The 23,733-nt window shown below is 52.1% G+C and overlaps 5 protein-coding genes across 5 annotated transcripts; 3 read left to right on the top strand and 2 right to left on the bottom strand.

The window, feature by feature from the left end:
• Positions 1-7,864: 7,864 nt before the first annotated feature.
• On the bottom strand, positions 7,865-8,322 carry AYO20_07026 (hypothetical protein; the record flags this gene model as incomplete). The annotated part of the gene is made up of 2 exons (XM_022645314.1): positions 7,865-7,957; positions 8,011-8,322. 2 exons carry the CDS (start codon positions 8,320-8,322, stop codon positions 7,865-7,867), a joined length of 405 nt encoding a protein of 134 aa, XP_022498700.1.
• A 5,983-nt stretch (positions 8,323-14,305) lies between these two features.
• AYO20_07025 (hypothetical protein) lies at positions 14,306-14,836 on the top strand (the record flags this gene model as incomplete). The annotated part of the gene is made up of 1 exon (XM_022645313.1): positions 14,306-14,836. One exon carries the CDS (start codon positions 14,306-14,308, stop codon positions 14,834-14,836), a length of 531 nt encoding a protein of 176 aa, XP_022498699.1.
• A 943-nt stretch (positions 14,837-15,779) lies between these two features.
• On the top strand, positions 15,780-18,518 carry AYO20_07024 (hypothetical protein; the record flags this gene model as incomplete). The annotated part of the gene is made up of 3 exons (XM_022645312.1): positions 15,780-17,757; positions 17,814-17,870; positions 17,935-18,518. The coding sequence occupies 3 exons, from the start codon at positions 15,780-15,782 to the stop codon at positions 18,516-18,518; spliced, it is 2,619 nt and encodes an 872-aa protein (XP_022498698.1).
• Positions 18,519-18,711: 193 nt separating this feature from the next.
• On the bottom strand, positions 18,712-20,736 carry AYO20_07023 (hypothetical protein; the record flags this gene model as incomplete). The annotated part of the gene is made up of 1 exon (XM_022645311.1): positions 18,712-20,736. The coding sequence occupies one exon, from the start codon at positions 20,734-20,736 to the stop codon at positions 18,712-18,714; it is 2,025 nt and encodes a 674-aa protein (XP_022498697.1).
• A 1,123-nt stretch (positions 20,737-21,859) lies between these two features.
• AYO20_07022 (hypothetical protein) lies at positions 21,860-23,434 on the top strand (the record flags this gene model as incomplete). Its single annotated transcript, XM_022645310.1, has 1 exon — positions 21,860-23,434. One exon carries the CDS (start codon positions 21,860-21,862, stop codon positions 23,432-23,434), a length of 1,575 nt encoding a protein of 524 aa, XP_022498696.1.
• Between the last annotated feature and the right edge of the window lie 299 nt (positions 23,435-23,733).

Genomic DNA, 23,733 nt, shown 5'->3' with positions numbered 1-23,733 from the left:
AACATTTTATATATATATAGTCGGAACGCGGTCACAATGCAAACGATTGCTAGGACGAGGACGTGTCTTGATTCGATTTGAGTAATCGTAAGAGATTCCAGGAAGATGTGATGCAAGTGATACAAATGACCTGACTACAGTACCTGGGTACCCGTGTACCTTGATCCTTGATACCTATGTAGATATGTAGGTATTATGGTACTATGGTACTATCGTAGTCATGCCGCACAAATCATGAACGAGCAGGTAGTCGTTTAGTTCGTTACTCATGCATACATACATACGAGGTACATACAAACAAACAAACAAACAAACAAACAAACAAACAGATTCCCCTACACTACATGCAGGATGCATGCAGAGGATACGATATCAGTGCTCGGGACGTGCATATGCATATGCACATGCACATGCGTATTCGTACGGAGAACGCGATGCAGCCACACCAACCATACATCCACGTCACGCGTCCAGACATCCAGACACCCATGTATCCCTCCCTCCATGCATGTTTGCAGTTCCATGGTATGCAGGTATGCAGGTACGTAGGCACGTAGGCACGTAGTCATGTAGTTAGTCATAGCGGGGAGACATATACCCAACAAGGGAATTCGTCGAGTCGAGTCGAGTCGAATAAGAAAAAAACGCCCTCTTTCCGCTCGTTTATTCGTTTACAAGGGGGTTCGTTTCATATACCTCGCTCGTAACCGACTATTCATTCGCTCGCCCATTCGCTTGCCCCTCGCCCATCACGGGAAACAGACGATTTGATGGGTCCATCTCTCCCCTCCCTCTGTGTCTCTGTCTGGCTCTTTGGCTCTCTGGCTCTATCTATCTATAGATATATAAAAAGATTATGTGGAGGATGATTATCATTCGGGGAGATACTCCGTAAGTAATAGTACCTATTCACCTCGTACTCGGTAGGTGTATTTATTTACCCGGACTACGTGGGCTCGCTGGCTCCCGGGCACCTGACGAGGCTGAGCTGAAGGGGCCGGGCCCACTTTTTCATCGATCAAGGACAAATACCGAGTACGGAGTTACTTGTACGAGGTAATTCGGTCCAGTCCCTTGTCTTTGTCTGACGAGGACCAAAGGTAGAGGAAAAATACGCAGTAAAGACCAGAGGCAAAAAATCAACGAATACCCTCATCTCTCCTCTCCTCTCCCATCCCATGTTTCCAGAAATGAATCAATCAGCTTGATTGGATTAATTTGATAATGAAATGGGAAAGGAATACCACCTGTGGGTCTCTGGGTCTCTGGGTCGTGTGAGCTTTAGCTGTCTTGCAGTCTCGCAGTCTCGCTTCCATACGTGATTTTTACTCTTTCCAGACATTTTCTCCCGCTTCTTTCATGCGTTGACGCCCCCCCAAGTCACTAACCGTAAGTGGTAAAGACTCCTTCCCCTCGTACCGAAAAAGCACGGAGCCCCTGCGAGGACTCGTACTACAACCACTGTAAGTACAAATACTCGCTACGCCGCCAGATCCCCGTTGGGGATATGGAGACTTCCTTATCTCAGCCATCGCCCCATGACTACGAGGTACTTGGTTGCAAACTTAACCATGTGATATAAAGTGGGTGAGTGGCCATTTCGCATACCAATCCCAAGTACCGAAGACACCACACTATCGTACCGCTCACGCCATCAGCCACACGGTTCGAGTCCGACGAACGGAAAACAGATCAATCTCGCTCACTCGTCGGGTGGCGTGTCTCCAGACATCGGCGCCGGACTGCGGCGTCAGCGACCCTTCTACCAAAGAATTCCAAATGACACGGACAAGGCAATGACGCGGCGACTCGGAATTTGAAATTCTCTTCTTGTTGCGACATGGTGGGCATGATTTCCACGACAGGGCCAAAGGTCTGCTTACGGGCCGCATCGAAACAACAAAGTGCAAATATACCCAATGGGACCAATACTCGATTCATGTGCATTCCGGCCCTGATGAAGCCGGAGGAAAGCAGGAAGACGGTGGCGGTTGTGACCACTGCACTGCGCGGTAATCGATGAGATTACTGCTAGTCCTTTGCTGTGTTTCACGGGCCATGTCCGACAGTTGTCCTTGCGCATCATCTTCTGCGTGGAGATTGACTCCATGTCCGTAGAAAAACCATTGTAAAAGCCTCCGGAGTGACCGCGTAGTTGCTAGGGCGCTCATTTTCCTGGCGAGGAGAGAACGAGCCCTTCTCACGACACGGTTTGACACCATCCTTTGTACCTCTTTCATGCACCATGCCCTAGCAAGTGCGGCACCCTTCGTCCCAAGTGTTGTTCCTATTCCACCTTCTTTCTCTCGGTGTCCGAGGCCTGGAAAGTAAACAAGCGCACGGTTCAACGTTTGATGCTCGACATCTTGCATCCTGTTGATCGACACCATCGTATTTGTGCTTCATCATCGAACATCGCATTGCAATTCGGTGGGGAGAACGGAACGGCTGCAGATGTGTTCGGCGAGGGCAATGTGGAAGAGACTATCTGTGCTGATAAGTATGCGAGTCAACCGGATCTCTCCAAGGCGAGGCTGCTGCAATTGGACATCACACATCCTTGGTGCCAGGCTCCTGTGATTCCTTCAATCACGTCGGTTCGCCAGACAGTTGTACTACCTTTCAAGTATCAGGAGCATCCCGCAGCTGACCACAGCTCCGTGAGGCGATCTGCAGTGCATACCATCGCCATCTCCGCGTTTGGGAGAGGTTTCAAAGTCGCCAGGGATCGGCGAGTCCGTTGCTTGTTACCAATAGGTTGACATTGGGGCAAGAAACCCGTTAAATCACCCTCCTTGCTGAGGAACGGGCACGATCCTGTGCAGTAATCCTGCCCAGCAGCAGACTGCAGACATGGCGTCCCTCTCATCCCCTGCCATTGCCGCCCGCAACTAGACGGTGATCATTAAGGGAAATAACCACATCAAGGCAGTCTTAGGCATCATGCATCTGCACTCCATGGCCGTGGCTTGTTTCGTATGTAATGACTGACAAATTCTTGGAAGCCCCTGTTCCTTTGACGCCCTCTGTACAAAGGAGGAGCCGCCAAACTCATCCGTGGCATCTCGGCAAATATCGAGGCAGCTTGCCGGTTGTATCAACGTCCTAGCGTTTTCACAAACATACATGACTGCTCTTGCATGTGGAGCTACGGCACGCACTCCCTGCTCGTTTGTGTGAGGTACAAAAATGGCCAATGATTTTTCTGACGACTGTCAAAGTTCTCGACTTCGTGGCAGACCAAAGTTAGTTTTTTTTGGCAGCCGTCTTCAATAGTTGTTGCAAGGGGCTGGTAGTAGTCCTGGACGCGAGCAGCTCAGCTTCCCTCGACGAATAGTAATGGGGCCCATGGGACCTTGAAAGGGAAATCTTCCGGCCCCTTGTGGATACATGCCTTGATCAATCGTACGACTGGACTCCAGGAGGTTTCGGATTGACCAAAGGTACCGTCTCCAAATTTGTCCTCCACTCCTCTTTGTAGTCTCCAGAAGCTGATGGAGATCATGATGAATCGGCAACATGTCTGAAAGTCCATGCACCCCTGACAGGAATGTTCAGCACAGAGTTGAGGGACTGAGGCAGCCCCCACCAGGAAGGAGGTATCAGGAGCTCAAAGGCAAGAAAGGTCCCTAAAGCTCAACGGGCAATAATCATGGCGCCAATATCAGATTTGGTATGCCGGGTATTGCCCCGACCTGGTTGAACGTCCAGCCCGGAGCATGGCATGCAGATTCAATTGGAGCTATCCGGCAGTAGGAAGCGTCGAAGGCTGGTGTCCAATGGCGGCTTCTGGCAAGTTGACGAACAGCAGATGTCTCCATAGTAGTGACTCTATTATTGCACGCTGTCCCCCAAAACCACCAGTCTGGAAATTTCTTGCTCAATTGTGCTAGTCACTCGGCAAAGCTGGGCCGAGGGCTGCTCTGTTGAGCTTCTGGGTCCTTGGGTCGCTATTGTGCAAGCATTTATGTACACATGACAAAGTATGTGGAGAGCTGCTGGTGAGGAATCTGAGATTCACACCGGCTGGGCCATTCTCATAAGCACTTTCGCGATAAGGTGGATGATGATGGACCAACCCAGCACAGGGCTTGTTAATCTGTTGTGTACCTATACTGATTTCAATTCGCTCCACAAGTCAGCTCCAACATAGTCGTAATATAACTTGTAAAGCCCACAGCTGTTCCCTACGCCCTCGGCGTAGAATCCTTTGGGTAATCCCAACCTCAGTCGTCCAGGCTCACTTCAGCAAGCCTGAGAAGTGCTGCATATGGGGTTGAGGCCAGAAAAAGACGCCATTGACAAGGAGAAGCGACGAGAGCTGGTAAAGTGTGAGAAATTGGGTTCACACCTGAGGCGAAGGATCCAGTTGAGACAGTGATCGACTCTTCCCCTGGTGGAGATCGATGGACTTGAATGGAGCCACATGTGTAGGTAACAATCCTCCCAGGAATAATGACTAAACACATCGGCGTCTGTTCAGGAGAGAAACTTTCACTTGCTAGGGTCTAATCTCAATAGCTGGCCTTGAGCATGGTACTGCAACCTGAGGTCTGACGACCCGCCAAGCCAGAAGGATGAGGTCGGCCGCATGAACGTACCTCAGCTGTCCCATAGTATACTCGGTCAGAGTTCCTGACCTGATCCTTTGTCGCCCTTCTCCTTTCTGGCACAAGCACAAGCACCAGCCACAAAGTCGTTGTGGCGGGGGCTTGAGAGAGTTAGGTGCCACAGCTTTGTGCACGAAGGACCATGGGGATCGGGGGCGGAACAGGGCTGAGAATAGTGTTAGTTGTTAGCGAGATCAGTTGACGACCCATTGCTCCAGTTGCATTGTTGGCAGTCCCTAAACCATTGCCTCATGTTGATTGGCTGTGAAGTTTTGTAACTTTGGAAGTGTCGCTAGAAGTGGTAGAAAATGTATTATACCAGGAGTACCACCCTGGTGATGGGACCTTGGTCATCAGTTATTACACGAGCCGGGGGTTAATTCTGATGATTTACCCGAGTCACCGAATAAATCTGGTAAGACACTTGTGCTTTCCGCGAGCAAGGCGACGCCGGCCCGTGTGTTACGCTGATGATAGTGGCGACTTGATATGTGTCGTAGCATACTCAAGCAGGTGTAGATAGACCCGCACCTGTACACAAATTCTTGTATCTCGGGTATCCTGTCCAGCCACAGACTGAAATCGAGTGGCGGACGCCATCATTGACGTCGCTCGGAGCTTCTATTGCAGATCCGATAGAAACAGGATGCGTAACGATGATTTCCAGGTTCTCGAGAGGCTCAGACAGGCAGGCAGGATAATCCTAGATCCAGGCATGATCTGGCTGCGCGTAAAACCCGTCGATGCGGATGCTAGCAGCCTAAACCACACAAGGGAAAACATGACCGGCCATATTATTTGTCCCGGAGAAGGGGCGAGACTGACGCTTGCCACTGGCGCGGTGAAGGAGTGGCGGACAGTCATGACAGGAGAGGAGGTATCCTTGATGCTGGGAAATCGGTTGTAGACGATACCCTCTAAAGAGACCAGCTGCGGGAGAAGAGTGTTAGTCCAGAGACAGACGGTATCAATCGGATTGCATTGGAGCGTTTACCTCAGTAGGGAACCGCAGGACAACACTTGTTTAGCAAGATGAAGGATCAGTCTGAGGAGTGAGGCTGCATGTTACATGGGTTGCCATCGAGACCCTGGGGGCCGAGGACGTTGTGGTAGCTTTGAGCCGTTGAAAAAGACTGGATGCGGAAAAGCCTGGGCGCTGCAGCTGAGGTGGGGTTAGGGCCATGGAAACAGACAAGAGAGCGAGCAAGAGGGTTACTGAAGAGGAGCATGTAGTAGGACATACAAAGCCACTCATCCGATTGTGACATGACAATTGATGACAAGAGAAGAGAAGCGAGCGACAAGGGAAGCGCGGCAAGCCAAGTGACAGGGGGGAGGGCAAGCCATCCGAGCCGGGGATGGGAAGCGGTACTCAGTGACTCGGCGGAATGAAGCTGTGGGTGTCGCCCCGTACCTGTACTCCAAGTGTAGCTGTATGTAGAGGGCCTTGAATTCGGTGGTGCCCACTGCCTGAGGCGCCGTGCTAGGTGCCTAAGATAGATGATGGGGAGGTGCCTGTAGTGTCATGATGCTGTGGTCAGTGAGCGTGAGCAGCTGCATGACCTCACCCATTAACCCTGGAGAATTGCCTACCTCCAGAGGACCTACTTAACCTATAAAGGTAGGCAGGTAACTGTACCTTGGTACCTGGAGACCTCTTGCCGGTGCCTGGTCCCTGGTCCCTGGCACATGTGGACTCTCCCTAAAACCCTAGCAGAAGTTCCCTGGGCGCTCCCCTGGTCGATCTCTGGGTGGGTGTTGGTGGATACGTTCCCGGGGCCGAAATCCCGGCTTATCAAGCCACGATTTGAGGAACTGTGTCCCAATACCCACAGCACCGTCAGCCTCGCCTCTGGCCGCCCCCCTGCTTGTCTTCCCTGGGTTAACTAACCCCCCAATTACCACTTCCTCGTTGGCGGGACTTTGGCTAGCACAAAAATCACCGAGGCACTTCTACCTTACTGGCTCGTGCTTGTGGTGGTGGTGTTGGTGGTGTGCAACCTATCTTGGTTGTCAACCAACTCGGGCACCTGCTGAGTTGCCTGCGACTCTGCAGTCTTGCTGGTGCAAAGCTGACACCAACATCCAAACCCACCCTCCCATAAAGTCGTACATCTGCATGCAAACTTCACCTGGCACCGACACATGCGCAACACATCCCCTTCCGCCGGGTCATATGCCCCTCATTCCCTTCCCCCCTCTATGCTCGTTACAGGTTGTTTCTTTCTCAAGAGTCAAAGAGGTGGATATCTTTGTCCTAACCTAATATAGGTGCAGCCAGCCAAGCGATCTGTTTTCCTTCGGGCAACTCGTTGACCCAGTCGCCGATCCAGTCGCCATGATCTGTTGCTCAAGCGGGCTGCACGTTCCCTCTTAGAGCAAGCCTCAACCCACGGGCCATGCCGACCACTCGTACAGCCTGTGGCCCAGTCCTCTCTTGTCAGTAGTCGCTCGGTTGGTCCTCACATCCTGCATTTGGAGCCTCGTCCAGTGCTCATGTTCCAGCACTGCTTGTGGTACACATGAATCCTTTCTCTCGAGTCTGCTCCCTCGATTTTGACTGGCTTTGGTCTCAAGGCGTTCTCGATACTTTTTACACGCCTCATGAAATATAAAGAGCCGGAAAAATGGAGAGTCGCTTCTGGAAGGCAAAGCTTGAAATGCTGCTCTCGCCTAAACCAAGAGACGGGTCTCCGCTTCTGAAGTTATACGACGTAGCATTGCAGCAGCAGCCGCCCCCAGACACCCTCCCCAAAAAACCGCTGCAAAGTATAATTGAAACCTCCCGCATCGGGAGCCATAGACTCATGCTTTTTGCCAGACAAAAAAGAATCCAAATCAACCACAGATCTTGCACCACTGTGGATCAACATTGCTCCCGTTCCCAATCCCTCCCAAGCAACCAGTGTCCAGACGCCGTGGCCGGAGCATGCGCTCAATTTTCCTTGTCGTCGCCGCCTCCGTTGCCGTTCCCTTGAGCAAGTGTTCATCTGGCCGTAACTTGACGTGCAACGGATGTCATCTCTCGACCTATTCCTGCCTCCACCACTTGCTCATTGAATGCTTGAAGTCGTATCGTCGTCATCGCCATGCCATCCTAATAATGAAATTCAAATAATCAAGATTCCTTTTTCGCTCGGTTCGAACTCTCGCCCTCGGGCCTTCCTTTGCACTTGCCGCCCGACATGTGGCCATTTCTAGCCGTGGTTCTAGTAAACTCCGTGCCACAGTGTGGGCAAACAGCTTTGACCGCGCTACCACTTTTCTCTCTCTGGTGGCGTAGTAAGTTCGAAAAGGTCGAGAACTGGCGTCCATTGCATCCGTGATCCCAGCACTGGGGTTTTGGTCTAGATGGCATGATCTCAATTTCCGCGGGAGAAGATTCCAAAGTGAGTGGTACTGGTGGGAAGGGTTGCATCGCCATCCCGATTGAAGGCAATGGTTGTTGGCTATGCTGCGGCTGACCGTGCATGTACAAAGCATTTGGCGACTCGGGTGGGGGTAGGCTCAATGCTGAGCCATGAGAAGTTGTGCGGCCCACGGGATAGAATGTGTGGGCTTCCGTTTCATTCTGGTGCAGCGGATATTCGGTAGTGGTGTCTTGTTGTGCCGTTGGTGGTGGAACAGCGGATCCAAAATAACCACTCTGGTGCGCGAAGCTGTTGATGGGCGGAGACATATTGTACGGAGGCATATTGTACATCTGGGGCATTGTCGACCCGCTCTGTGATGGCATAGCAGCCATTGACGGCAGGGACTGTGTCTGGTGTAACTGATTTTGTTCAGTAGCATAAGCCAGCAGCATGTCACTTCGACTATGACTGCGACCGCGAGAGAGGCTGGGCCTGTGGTGCCGAATGGGAGTTCGGTCACGAAGTGCTGGCGCGCTCATTGCCGCCTGCGGTGAATGGGACGAACGTCGGCGATATGACACATCGGAACTGACTGAAGGATGAGATACCATCAAAAGTGGCTGTGGTGGGGGTTCAGAGGTGTAGGCAGCGTTCCCAGGTGGCAGACTGTCAAAATCTAACCTCCTGATCAGCAAACAGTAACGTAGTCTAAAGTGCGCAGCGGTAACGCTTACTCTGAAAAGAATGGAGCATCTCGTTCCCGTATGGCAAGTGGTTGGGGAATTGCGACGAGGGCGTAGGAAGAACTTGAGCAGCCATTCTATGAGGTATACATGTCAGTCAACCCCATAACTCGATCGATTCAATGGACGTTACGAACCCTTGTCGTTGTAGCGTATACTGCGACAGTCCGGTAGACTGCAATTCTGTTGAAGTTGGTTGTTGGGGGTTCGATGTCCAAGAGAATTGATGGGTCGGGTAGGAAAAGGGTTCTGTGCGTTGCCGCTCCTCCTGATGCGGTTGTAACCCCGTTTTGGTCAGTATTGACGACCTGGCGTGGTCTTGTCCTCCTTGATAAGTGCCGACACGGCCACTTCCTTGACCACTTGCGGCGGGGAGTCGATTCTCGCTGTATGTGGCGCTCTGAGTGTGGCTGGATGAACGCTCCGAGGCCGAGGGCGAAGCCGACAAGAGGGAGGGAGTGGACTGGCACGAGTTGTGGTACGCAATATTGACTGAGGCTACAACCGAGCCTGCAGGAGCAAGCTCGATATATCTTGAATATTCTTTCTTTGTAGTCGAGGACCGATCGACGAAGTTCTGGAAGATAGGGAACGGAAAGTTGGCGGTCACTGACTGTCCAAAAACCGCCGGGCCCGCTCCGATAAATAATATCTCGAAATAGGTGCTGCTTTATCCCCGCGGTGGAAAAGGGTCCGCGCAGATTCTGTTGGAGGCAAGTCTGCGTAATGACGATATTCAGTGATTGGCCAGTCTTAGGGTATCGGAATTGCCTTTAGGCACGGCACGTTGAAGGCAGTTGAGAGGTGCTTGCTGATGACCGGATCTTGTGAGGTTGAGGGGTGGTTGCTGATGCCTTCGACTCGGGGATATCCTCGACGGATAAACTCTTTGAAAGTATCACGCCTCTCCCCCTTTAGCGCAGCCCTACAGTCCCCTTTGTACGTTGCTCATATGGCCAAAGAACGTTTTGATCCTATTTGGGGGCCTGAGCGATCCCGGGCGCGGCAAATGGAGGTGTGGCTCGAGGGGAGGGGGGTTGTCAGGGAGCCGTGCTGCCCACGCCACGTTTTAAGCAGATGGAGACAGGGAGAACTGGGATGGATCAAGCCAGAGCTGAAGATGACGGATAACCGTTTGAAGACAATGTCGTAAACGGGGGGGGCCAGGCGGCTGTTCACATTGGGTAGCCAGCAACGAGGATCAGATGTAAGAGTAGGTTGGTGGTGGAAAGGTCTATTGCCAGGCCAGGTCGGGCGGATCCTGACCCGCGATCATGAGTCCAGGGAAAATCAGATACCCTCAAGCCTAGCTTTAGAGATCCAGGGGAGGTGCTTGCTGCGAAGAATCAAAGAGGACTGTGCGGCGCTCAGCACGGTAAGAAACCGCGCTCTCAGGTACGTGTTGGGGGGGAAGCGCTCGAGGGAGATCGTGGAGCGACCGTACATGGGCCCAAAGCCCAATGCCGGTTCACCAGCATAGCCCACTCGCCGACGCCCATAGAGAGCGGAGCGACCTCAGCCACGGTCAGCACTGCTTACTTACATAACTCACCAAAAGACGTCTCCAGTGGGGCCAGTTTAGTAGTGTTGTGGAAACCTGGGAGGGCTGCAAGAATGCTCTTTGTTTCGAGAGTAACACGCACTTTGAGCGGTAATAAGCCGTGGTAGTGCGTAATCGAGTACCAGTCTTTTGAAATGACAGAAACCACGGTATATACGGAGGTCCGTGTACCCATGGAGAAAATGTCGTCAGAAGAGCAGAATTTCATCAAAACCGCCCGTTCATCCAGCACTGGGGAAATAACTGTAGGAGGTGAGCAATAAGCAGGCAAGGCAGGTAAGCAGAGGGGTGGTGGCCACCATGCTGCCTCCACCACCAACCAGCCTGGCGGGATAGTACTGGGAAATAATGTTGCAAAAGGGTACCTCTCTGTAGAGTGGGCGTCTGATCCCCGGGTTCGGCCGCTTTGTGGCCTATCAGCCTCGACCAAGGCCACAACACACTTCTCAGAGGTCCCAGCACGACATTTGCTTCATCGGGCAGGTGGCATGGATTGTACTGGTTGAGATATGATTTTCATCGACTCTACGCTGTGTGATTTTTAGCAATTGAGACTTGGCTCGCTCCATTTTTCAAGAGGCAGAAGGTTGAACGGTGTCTCTCTTGGTTCCTCCTCTTCCTCGTCAACCCTCCAGAGGCTGGTGGCTAACCTCTGAGCGTTCCTCCCCAGCACCAAAACATTTGGCCGGAAAACGAAGCAGCTCTCCAAGGCACACTAATGTAGCTTAACGGCGCAGGGGTGCCAGAGTCGACTCGTCCGGACGGTGATAGTAATACGCACAACCACCTCCGTCCTCCGTACCAGATGGCTGATTTCTCAAAGGTCTGACAGGGCCCTACTTGGCTCGAACGGGGACCGAGTAGGCGGGTGGCAAGGCTAAATTACGGGAGTCGAGCTTGGAAAGACGGCCTTGACGGATCGACTGCTAGTGGAGGACAAGTTGCGAGGTGGTTGGTGGATGAGCACAGATGGCGAGATCAGTGGTGAGCACGAAGGGCACCATCCGAGCGAGGGAGAGAAAAGGGAAGCAGGGGAGCAAGGTGGGAGAGTCCGTATTAAATTCGCCCCCACGATGCCCAGCAAATGGCCCAAATGACCAACTGTCAAGGTACATCAGAAAGAATAATGCAACAGAAGCTGGCAACATTAATCTTGCAGGTCTTTGTGCTGGACCCGATAGGCTACCTCGTCTTGGGTCGCTCTCGTTTCTCTTTCCGTTTCTTCTCCTAGTCACCCATGGGACCCTTGTGCCTCTCGTTCTTTCGCTCGTCACTAAACCCCAATGGCGCCCCCTGCCTGTGGTTCTGCAAACGGGCGAATTCAAATACGCGTCCATGATGCAACCAACCCTCACGTTGCTCGACACCCGTTAAGTGGTAGCCCTAACCTCTTGGACCTCGCGCTAATCATTTCACCTCCATACACAGGCCATGATGCTGATTTGGAGATTGCGATAGGGCCAATCCGCAACAATCATCCACATCACTGTTACTTCTTTCAGCCAGACACTATGTCAGTGACCAAACAAAGTCTAGGATACGAGTAATTGTCGGCCGTTTTGAAATAGCGCCTCCGTCCTCCACTCTCTGTTGCGGCTGAGGAACATGGGAAAAGAGATTGACCCAAAAGCACATCGTGAAGAGGGCGAGTAACCGATAGGTCGGTACTTGCAGGGTGAACAGCCACAATCCTCAGCCTCTCCGCATGGCCCATTGACATCTCAATGTCGACCTTGAGCACGGCGCTACACCTATGTACGAGCGTTCCCTCTGTTGACATCGAGCTTCTCAAGTCCTCAAGCTCTCAAGTTCTCATATCTTGGTACCTACGAGACTGAACCTGCCGTACCTAGTCCTCTGAAATCGCCCTTGAACCCCTTCGGAAGTTATAGAATCCAACAAATCCAAATCCTCGATCCTTGCGGATTGTCGGAGTTCGACATTACAACGGACTCGTGTCTCGCAGTTTCCTAGCTCACCAGCCACAACTAGACCCCAAACGCCACACTCTAGAAGAAGTACCAAAAGCCTCAGGATCCTGGATCGACCGCTTCGCCTAGGGCAGTCCTTTCCAAGGGTGTCATGTGCAGCAGTTGGCGGGTGATTCAGCCTCATCTCGATGTACGAGTAATTGTAGGCCAGGAATCTGTGGCTTGAATCCTTTCGGTTGTTCATGTGGCTGTTAGTGGACGCGATGGATTCACCAGCCACTTACCCCGTGCTTCAGGTACATTTTGGCCCTCAGGACTATACGGGTAGACTCCAGCTCTGCGAGCTAGGAATGCTCGGGATCTACTCGTATTTCCTAGTAACCACAACTCGGAGTAATAACGTGCGAAACGTTTGGATGCAAACCCACAAGCTGACCAACGACGGAGCCGCTTGTGATCCCCGAACGATTCATCTATCCAGTCACAAATGCATGAACGGAGTATTCACTCTCTCACACCTATCATTTACAGATAGATGCGACTGGCCTAGATACTGGCGCGCCATGCCCCTTGTTACTTTCATTCAGCCATATCCATTGTCAACGGGACACCTCGTTCAATGATGGGGCGGGCACTATCCAGGTCAATCAAACAAATATCAAAACGAAGCTCTCACAAGGGTCAATTCTCATCACCCAGCTGGCCCCATTGTTATCCCGAGATTGGACATGACACGAAACCAGTCAAACCTCCGTTCGTCATTACGCCACGCAGTGCTGGAGATTCAGCCGCACCATGGCTTTCCGAGCGCCTTTACAGTCGTGGAGAGATCGGCACTTGCATAAGTAGGTTTTGGCGCTGGGCTGCTGGCTGGCTGGCTGGCTGGGCATCATGGTATCCTCTGGGACGATGCGACAAGGTTGACATCGGAGATACATTACCATCCCACCGGCCGGGGCATCTTCGCCCGAAACACGAAACGATGGTGGTTTACATCGCAACCTCGTTCTGCGACCAAAGACTTGCGTTCTTCACGATGAGATGACAGATTGATGTTTTCCTGCCGCGTTTTTGATTCTGGACTTTGGTGTGACTATTGCATGCACAATGACCAGGCTATAACGTGAAATGGCATCAGCATGATCATCTGACCCCATTTTGTACCAGTTGATGGGCAGGCGCATTTTCAAATAACATCAATAAAGAACAAGCAAGCTTGATTTTCTCTTCCAATAGCCGCATTTGTCTTGCCAGCCATGGCCACCATGCCTGTCTTTTCCTACAAAGGAACAATGTAGGCAGCTTCTACCGAAAGCTTTCGACAATCGAGTTTGCATTTGTCCCAGTAACGATCAGACAGTCCCAAACTCCAGGATGTATCTATCCGGGAATGTTCGTCATGTGTAGGGGTTTCGGTGGATGTCACGAAGACGAGATGATCATGTGCCGGCTGGACAGGACTCGTCTCGCGAAATGAGGAAGCACTCGTGTGACGCCCAGCAGCCCGGAACAAAATCGGGGGTTCTTCTCGTATAACCAGCCCTGCCAGCTTTCGGGAGTCTGGGGTAGCCAGTAAAACTGGCGTCTGTGCAGGTGCGAACAGTGCAGTGCGAAGACGTAACCCCAAGGGGTTTCTAGAGTTGTTACATATTAAATCGCCAGAATCTCATTCAAGGTGAAACTATTGACAATGACATGGTTATGAGCAGTTCAAACAGGCAGCCTGGTGGCCGGATGATTTGTTTTCTCTGACTTTTCTCCAACTACAGTGCCCGACGGTGGTCGTCATCGGCCACTTGACTGCTGGCCTCGGGTGCAAACCCTCAGTGGCCCTTTGTCGATGCCACGTTTGCACCTTTTCTAGTCTCCTTCAGCCACTCAAATACTCCAACCTGTCCTTATAGAGCGGTCGCCTGCCTCTACCGCAATCACAAGGGGACAAGGCGCCAGGGGTTTGGTCTCCCATTAAAAGCTCTCCAAACCCTCCTGGAGGCGGGGCAGGTTTCGTCGCTTTCTTCCCACTCTCGCCCTCGCCAGCTGTCTGCCCCCTCGATTACCGTTCACCTCTTTCAATACAGCGCTGCGCAGAACGACTCTGAAATAGAAAATGGCCTCCTTCCTCGAAGAGCTCTGGAATTCCATCTTCACGCCCGGTCCGACACCTACGCTCCTTGTTGCTACCAATGCCGCATTTGCCGCCCTCCAACTCCTCCTTCTGATCCTGCTCATTGCGACCTATTCCCTACACTTTTTGGTATTATCCGTTCTGTGCGGCGGCCTCTGGTATTCCATCAACTGGTTCGCTACCGAAATCGCAAAAGAACAACAAGCGCAAAAGGCAAAAGAGAAGAAAGAAAAGAGCCCGGAGCCAGATAACGCGAGTGATACTGAAACAGAAGGGCCGCTGCCGAGTGCGCCAGCTGCTGACCCTGTAAAATCTACAACGACAGCATCGGTGCGCAGCCAGAGTCCGAGACACGAGAGGCCGAAAGACAGTCCAACAACTCTCCTCGAGCCAAAGATGGCAGAGAGTACAGAGTTGCTGAGGCGTCGGCGCAGCCTAGGCGAGAGCTCAGGCTATGTCAGCACCGATAGCGAGTGGGAGAAGGTATCTGAAGGAGAAGAGAAGAGCAAGTGAACCGACGGATTTTCTTGCTGGCTTCTGGCATCATCACTGGGAAGATCTTCCGGCTTTCTCCTCTGACCGAAATAGAAACAGGAAAGAGATGAAAGAGGGCTCCTTTCCGCTAGACCACCATCGTCGTCCAATGCACCCATTTACTCGATTTCCCCGTCGACTGCGATCATTCCTTGCGATACCCGGAGAGCATAGGACATAGTGTCAAGATACCCAGATGAAAGAAATGAAATGCTTCCATGTACGAGTTACACTGATACAATCAAATCGCGGGGATGGCAATCCTTCACAGAATGCCCCGCACACAGTATGCGTTGCTCGACGGATCTTGAGTTGTCGCAGCCGAATAAAGTCGCGCCCTCGTAGACTGCTAGATTTCTCATTCTGTTGCGGCGTCTCCGAAGCTGGAATGACAGGCTCTACTACGTAACTCGTACGTAGCGACGAGGTCTTTTGTCAGAGGAGCTGTGACAAGGGAGGCCCTTACATACATGTACTTCCTGCATGCGACAAGGGGAGAGCAGCCTGCGTCGGCATGACCCGCCAAATCTAAGTTCCGCCGCCAAAAACCCAATTGTTGACCAGGCTTCCCCCCTCTCTATCTTGGTTCGCTCAGCCTCGACTTTGTGACTCTATATTGGTGGCATTGTCATCAGTGACTCAAGATTTCCTTTGTCCGCTATACATAGGACTGCCTCCCCTTCATGCTATGACTGTTACTATCTCTCCGAAACTGCCATCATAAGAACATCCTGCCTCCTCCAGCCTTCAGTCCTGCACGCAGCTGAACTCATCGCAACAATGGTTGTTCGCCTCTCCCAACTTCTCTACTACTCTCATACTGTCACCCGATCTTTATCCCGGTCCTCGTTTCGCTTATCATTAACACGGCGTACTGCGTGAAACAATTGAAGATAAAGAGAAGGATATAGACGTTCACATCATGGCTTCCATCTTTACCTACCAGGATGAGCCTCCTCGAATACATTCTCCTTGGTCCACTCCAGGAACTTCTACTCCTCAGCCACTTCCTCACTCGCGTGAACATCTTTACAGTGGCGGGAACTATGTCACGCATGCCCTCATGAAGCTGGAGCCAGAACGCCAGGACGGTCCTACAGAGTACAAACTTCACCTCCTCCTTCGTCCTCGGCGGAAATTCCTCTCCACGACTACCTCATCCTCCATCCCTGGGTCACAGCACTATACGCCCATAGTCCAAGCCGCCATTGAATCGAGTCGCTCCCTGGGTGACTCTCTGTTCGATCGTCCGCTATCACAGCCTTCGGCACAGACTCGTCAGACCAGACTACAACAATTGACCACACAACTCTTATGGAGACTACAACAGTCTTCGCCCTTCCATTCTTCATCAAACGCGGACCTGGTTCTGCCGCTGCTTCCTGAAGCGACTCCGAGATTGGGAGTTCCAGAACGTCCAGCAAAGCTGCTGCCAGGTCTCGAAGAAAGCCAGGGCGCCCTCTATGAAATCGGTGTGGCCGATGATGGCATGCTAGCAGGCTTAGTCGAAGATGAGTTACAAGAGAGTCTAACCAATTTGAAAGCCATGGCCGCAAGCCTCGGCTGTACCACCAATATACTGCGGAAAGTTCCAGTCGGAGCGTGCGAGTGGTTTGACAGTGATAGTGAAACCGGCCACACAGAAACGCGCAAAGACGTGCTCTGGGTTGCTGAAGTCCTGGTTTACCCAGACACACGAGGCTCAGCCGATGCCGATATCCCAAGAACAACCCTTGATACGTCAGTCGATTCCTCTCAACCGGAGGATGTGTCAGACTTGGTCGACCACGCTTCGACTGATCAATTTCGAGTGACACTGGTTGGAGCTACAGCTGCTGGAAAGTCATCTTTGTTGGGGACCTTGTCAACCTCTACTTTAGACAATGGACGGGGCAAAAGCCGGCTGTCGCTCCTTAAACATCGACATGAGATCGCTTCGGGGATCACTAGTTCTGTTGCACATGAACTAGTAGGCTACTCGGAGACTCGACACTCTCAAGCTGCTGTTGTCAACTATGCCTCAGGTAATGTTTCCTCTTGGCTAGACATCCACAATCTGGCTAAGCGTCTTGTCTTGCTCTCCGATTCGCCTGGTCTTCCAAAATTCTCGAAGTCTGCTTTCCGAAGTCTGATATCCTGGAGGCCTTCTTGGACCATTTTATGCGTCGCAGCTGATGACAGTAGCGAGGCAACAAACCGAACGGCTGCAACGAGTCCTCAAGGATATAGTAATAGCGGAAACGCCGAGAGTTGGGACCTCTCACTCTCGTATCTGGATTTGTGTTTGCGATTAAAGCTGCCATTGGTGGTGACCATCACGAAAATGGACATTGCGACCAAGGCAGGACTACGACTTGTTCTTGCAAAAATCCTCTCCGCTCTCAAGTCCGCCGGTAGGAAACCTGTTATGCTGAGCAACGTGCCAGGCCCCCCGCCTGCTTCAGAACAAGGAGTCGCTCTCCCAGGACTCCAAGTCATATACGAAAGGGATCAGGTAGAGGTTGAGCGCCTTGTTGGATCGATGCGAAATGATGCCGAGCAGAGTACCGTCCCAATTCTAATGACTTCCGCTGTTACAGGGGTTGGAATAAGCAAATTGCATGCATTACTTCGAAGCATGCCCGCCACGTGTAGGCCAAAGCAACCTCCCTGGCGTGCACATGCTACGAATCCTGCTCTTTTCCATATCGATGAGGTCTTCAGTATCCCTCCATCCCGCGTTTTTACCTTGGATACCGAAAATAAAATTGCAAAACAGGGGATAGTGCTTTGTGGACATCTCTCTTGTGGTATCCTGTCTGTTGGCGATACCATGCTTCTGGGGCCTTTCAATCTGGACTCCGACGGTTTATCCACCAATACCTCTCAGTCCGCGTTGAGCGCCAGCTCCTATGCTGCTGGTGAGTCTTTATATACAGAGGGACTACCATCAAGTGTTCTCGCTCGCTCTTATCAGGGAGAGACGCCACAGCACTCGAATCAAAGATACCAGCCTTGGGCGACATTTCTCCAGGTCCGCATCGTGTCCCTTCGCACTTTACGGCTTCCAGTAATGCGTATGCACAATGGAGAAACAGGCACGATTGGCGTCGAACTCCTGAACGATGAGCACGCCACCATCGCGCTCAGCAGGGCTCGCAAGGGTATGGTTCTGGCCGATGTCACCCACAATCTGGCCGGCTATCGTTCGTTCTCCGCGAGGTTCCCTACCTCAGACTTTGCACAGACAACTTCACCAGTCCTGATTTTAGGGGGGCATGCAATCGTGTACATCAACAGTATTCGTGCTGCTGTCAAAGTGACGGCAGTCGCGCTTGATGAGGACGAGCAGTTTAGGACGAGGGCCGTTGCGACGTCTTCTCGGGACGACTCGGAGCTTTTTCGCTTTGACATTGGCGATGATGATGATGATAACGATGCTGCTGTCGAGGTATGTGGAGATGGCGACGGCAACGGCGACGGCAGCAAGCCCAACGAGGAGAGGAGAGAAATCAGGGTATCTTTCCGTTTCGTCAGCACGGTCGAGTGGATGGAAGTGGGCGACCAGGTCCTCGTTGTCCCTACCATGACTGCGACCGGGCCGGTGACGGGTCCAGCACCGGCTTCGAACCTGGGCGGCCTGGCTGGATTTGTCGGAACAGTATGTGAGGTATTTAGTTGATGATGAGCTACAAAGTCCTGTCAGAATACGTAGGGGGGCACAAGATGACCATGGTCGAGCTACTGGTCGAATATTTATTCCTTTTTAATTGTCCCTTTTTTCATTTCAGTTTCGACTATATGCGTTGATTTTTACACCCTTCTCGTGTCCCAGGCATGCACATCCAATTACAGCCCGATCCAGCCACGATATTTCAAAGTCTGGCTTGTATCGCTGCTTCAGGCGATGTCGCCGCCGCCGAACCGAGGAAAATCCTCCTGTCCATCTCGATCTCCTTGGACCTGTCACTCGAGGTAATATTGCTCTCGCTCTGTAGTATCTTGACCTTGTCGGCGGGCAAGGCGTGCGTCCTGACCCAGCGCTTTGCGATTTCGGTCGCGATCTCATCTCCGTCGACGGTGGCGTCGAACATGAGCAGGCAAGCGCACGCCACGGCCTCAATGTGATCCAGAATGTCCCGGCCGCATCGCTGGAGAGACAGCGCGTCGCTTGAGCGGACCAGATCGCGGAGTATGTTGTAGCGGTTCGTGGTCATCTCGCATTCCGGGGCGAAGACGCCTGCTGTTCGTTGCTGGCGGCCATCGTGGGTGGCGCTTTGAACCGCATTCAGCACATTCCGCACCCAGTCCCCAAAGACGTCGTCGAGGATGTCCCTAGTCTGCGTCTTTGGGTTCTTTACTACCCGCAACACGTCCTCGGCCATGACGCTCGTCGTGCCCTCCCAGATGGTGTTCACCGAACAGTCGCGGAATAGACGGGCGATGTTCATGACACCGCCGTCTTCGTTGTTCTCGCAGTAACCCACCCCACCGAGCGACTCCATACAGGCTCTCAAGCCCAAGACACCATTCAAGCTGACCTGCGCTTTCATCACGGGAGTGAGTAGACGGAGAAGCATCTCTTGTTTCTCCTTCGAGTGGGGGATGAGGACCGCTGCGCCGCGGGTGTGTTGTGTCACAACCTCATAGCCCTGTTCAGTAGCGCCCAAAAGTGCAATACCAAGGAAGACAAAGTGTGCGCTGGCGCGATATTTGACGCTTTCGTGGGCCATCCAGGCCAAATGCTGCGCGTTGTCCCGCAAAAGTTGGCCGCCTCTTACTTTTCGGACGAGCGTGTATGCACGACTCACTGCCAATCCCCTTGCCAAGCCACCTGCACTTCCACTTGCGGTGTGTAGTCGTGTGATATTCAAGATAGAGCTGATTTCCTTGATACCTTGGCCTTCCTGGCCGACGAGGTAGGCGCGCATTCCCTTGAGCTCGAGCTCGGCGGTTGGCACACCCTTTGTGCCAAGTTTACTTTTGAGGCGTTGAATCCGGACACCGTTTGTTTCCGATGGGGAAGATGACGGCCGACCTGTACTTCGGCGGAGAGGAGCATAAAATGCACTAAGCCCTTTGCTTGTCTGTGCCAGAAGAACGGCCATGTCGGCGTCAGTTGCAGAGGAGAACCATTTGAACCCGTCCACGATCCAAGGGCCGAGAGGGAGACCGTGTGCGTCTTTGTCCCGGTTGAGGTTGACATCATTTTGAATTTCTTGAGCAGTTATCCGGCGGGCGACAGTCTCGGTGCCCCGTACGTCACTTCCACCGCTGCGTTCGGTCATCCATTGGCCACTGGTCCAGGCGGTCGAAGGATCCAAAGAGACGAGACGACGATAGCTTTCACGGAGTACAGCACCGCGACCGGGTTGATCTCCATCCGGATCATCGAAATGTCGGCGTAAAAGCACAGCCGCCCCGTCAGTCATGGCCATAGGGCAGGTGGTCACCGCGCACGAACCGTGCCAAAGGTGTAGGGTGCCGAATTGATGAACTCGTCGATTGAAGTCTTGCTTCAAGGTGGGCTGAGGATATCCATTTCCCACCACGCCGGCGCGAGTTTGAATCTGCTTGAGAGCTCGCCATCCTTCACTTGTACGGAGAGGAGCTACTTTGTTCTCTTCGCCAAAGGTGGTCAATGGGTGGAGTGTTGGCAGATCAGTATCACAGTCGACCGTGTGTTGTAGGGTTGACGGCTCTAGGACAAGTCGTGCAAAGTCATGGAAATGGTTCTCGAGAGGGGTTGGCAGCGGGCTGGGAAGGTAGAGGGACAAAGCGCGTGAGAAAACTGGATCATCTGACGATTCGTGCGGCGAGGAGGCCGTATATTGCTGTGGTACAACGGGAAGAGCTTGGAAAAATCCAGAGGTTGACGATGAGGGCTTTCTCGACCCCATTGTCCTGTTTAATGGAGAGGACTGAGTAGACGAGTGTACGGGTATTTGGGCGCAGTTGTTCGCAGAACCTGAGGTAGAAACGATAGAAGTCCCAGCTTTTCAAAAGAAGCCAGCAATAGTGGCGTCGAGAGAGGAGACGGAAATCTGTCCGCGCTGAACAAAATACTTGTACGAGATGTGACAAGATCCACCTCCTTATTGTAGTTATATTCACCACAACATCTTGTCCATTAGGATTTCTTGTCGTCTGGAACGCGGACTCCGAACATGATGGATGGGGATTGGAGGAAGAGATTTGAACCTCGGCAGTTTGGACATGTGCACGATGAGATTGTGGAGTGACAAGAACGACAAATCAAAAATCTCGGCTGTTCGGTGGTATCAAAGAAGACTGTTGTTTGACTGTGGGGTGGCAGGTGGTTCCGGATCTTTCTTTCTTTCATAAGCCATGCTCTTGCAGATACATTCATATGAGATGAAATGAAAAGAATACGAGGTACAAGTTTGCGATGATGGCACTTTACTCTGCCGTACTGACTGACCCCTCACGTGCCCTTTTTGATGTACGGTAGAGCATTCAGCCAGTCTGCGCTGCACTCTGTCACTACCTCCGTGCCACCGTTGGTGAGTTACCTGTCATCAGAGTGAACGAGTGAGATCAAAGAAGCTGTGTACAGTATCTACGGCTGCTGTTTGTCGTCTCTGGTATGTACAGGTCATGTCTATGACACCTCTCACAGTCCTTGCATGTCAAGGGGCTGGAAACATTGCGGCTATGAGCTACGGTCCTACACACCCCAATTCATGCTACAACGAGGGGGTTTCCCTTGGAATAGCACTGGCCCATTTGAGAACTGGTCTGCTCGGGCGGAAACTGAGTCGCCTTCTGTCTTGACGAGCTTTTAAGCGGAAAAAAGAAGGGCGAAGAATGCTGCTGTTCGCATTAACGCGTCGCGTTCCACTACATGCAAGGAATGCATGCCGTACCCGTGCCTCAACAATGGAACTGAAACAATAACAGGTAAGAATTTACACATGAACTTGATTTTCAAGCACTGTCTATTCGCTACATGAGGTCAAGTCTTTCTCGTCTACCCTGACTTCGCAATCCTCAGGTCTTACGATGGTCTCTTCACTGTGGCCTTCGAGAGGCTCAGAAAGAATATACGTTGGTCTTTTGCTTGTCTGTCTCTTCTACATCTTGCTATCCAGTCCCATATTAAGACATGCCGAATCAATAGTCAAGCCTGCCTGGAGAACTCCTAGGATCAGCGACATCGGCGATTCTTCTGACCTTGGGAGATATGAGACAGTCACAGGGGGGACAACATCTTCGAGCGATTTAGGCGACGATGTCGAGGAAAACACATCTGCTTCTTTCGGCGTGGACTTTGGAGAAGAGGAGGGTGAGTTGTTGTCGGTCCCTACAGTCGCAGATTTGAACGAGTCAAGAATGGGCATGGTTGGACCATACATCTCCGCCATAATGGACCCAAAGGATACTCATTTCGACCGGCTACAATGTCCACGGCCTATCAAGGAAAGATACAAAATGTTGCGGCCAAAAGAGAGCCTGCCTTTCAATGTCCAGCAACCACGGAAGCGCTACTTTTTCGCACTCAACCTGTACGAATGCGCATATGTGCTTCCACGGCTTCTCGGCTCGATCGTCGAAGCAATGCGATTTCTTGGGCCCGAAGATTGCGCTCTTTCTATTGTCGGTGGGCGCTCCGACGATGGTACAACAGAGATTCTGGCCGCACTGAAGGATGAGATCGAGGCTTTGAATGTGACTTACTATTTCCGGACAAGCGACATCGACCCCCTGAAGAGTGGAAATGACCGAGTGACGGAGCTGGCTAAGCTTCGCAACCTGGCATTGGCTCCGCTCACCGCTCAACGGGACAAGTATGCAAGGGATAGCGCTATTATTTTCCTGAACGACGTGTCAATCTGCACCGATGACATCCTGGAACTCATTTATCAAAGACGCCATCAGCGAGCGGATATGGTTTGTGCTATGGATTGGAACAACAATGGAGACACCTTCTATGACTCTTGGATAGGGCGCAGCATGAATGGCGACATGTTTGTGGAGATTCCTCAAAGTGGATCCTTTGAATTCTCTCACAACCTATTCTGGAATGACAGGACGGCAAGGTCTCACATTGACGAAAAGCTCCCCCTCCAAGTATTTGCCTGCTGGAACGGAGCCGTCGTCTTCAAGGCAGAGCCCTTATTGTCGCACAGCATCAAATTCCGGGCTGCTTACAAGGACGAGTGCTATACCGGCGAGCCGACATTATTCTGCAAAGACCTGTGGACTTTGGGGCACGGCCGAATAGCCATCATTCCCAGCGTCAATGTCGGCTACAACGACGAGCAATCGCGAAACACAAAGTCAAAGCACGGATACGCTTCGGCCAATATTCAGCAGGCAGAACATGATATGGGGTTGTCAACTGAAATCGAATGGAAGACTTCGCCTCCGCAGCTAGTCAAATGCCAGCCTGACTGGACACATTCTTCGTGGGCACCGTGGGATGATGCAGTCGGGGAGCATGTCCCCTTTGACTGGTCACGATCTGGGTATTTCAATGCCAAAAAGCCCTTTGATAAGGAACTTGAGTTTGAGAGTGACGGGAAAGAATACGGTGTGGACGCCCGGGGTTGGAAACGATGGATACGGCGGCGATAGTCAAGGACGACTGTTGAGTTTTACACAAAGATTGAAGATATAGGCTTCAACTTGTGCCTTGTTTATTCTCAGCTGTAGACTTTAGGATGGTGGAACCGCCAGGGTAATGATACTGAGAAAAGATAATAGCTGTGTATTTGTACTTGTCCTTTGTGGTCACGTTTTGACGAGCAATTTTCGCGGCGATCGATCGTCCGCTTATCGCTTATCGGCCACTTTACACGACTCCCGCGTCTCGCCTTGGAACATTTTCCCCGCCTGCTTCTTTGCGTGGCGATGCCTCGTCTTCTTCTTTGTGC

This window comes from Fonsecaea nubica (genome assembly GCF_001646965.1).
Source record: "Fonsecaea nubica strain CBS 269.64 chromosome Unknown Scaff47, whole genome shotgun sequence".
NCBI classification, from domain to species: Eukaryota; Fungi; Ascomycota; class Eurotiomycetes; order Chaetothyriales; family Herpotrichiellaceae; genus Fonsecaea; species Fonsecaea nubica.
Note: the sequence above shows the minus strand (reverse complement) of the source record. Positions and strands in the feature narration are given on the sequence as shown.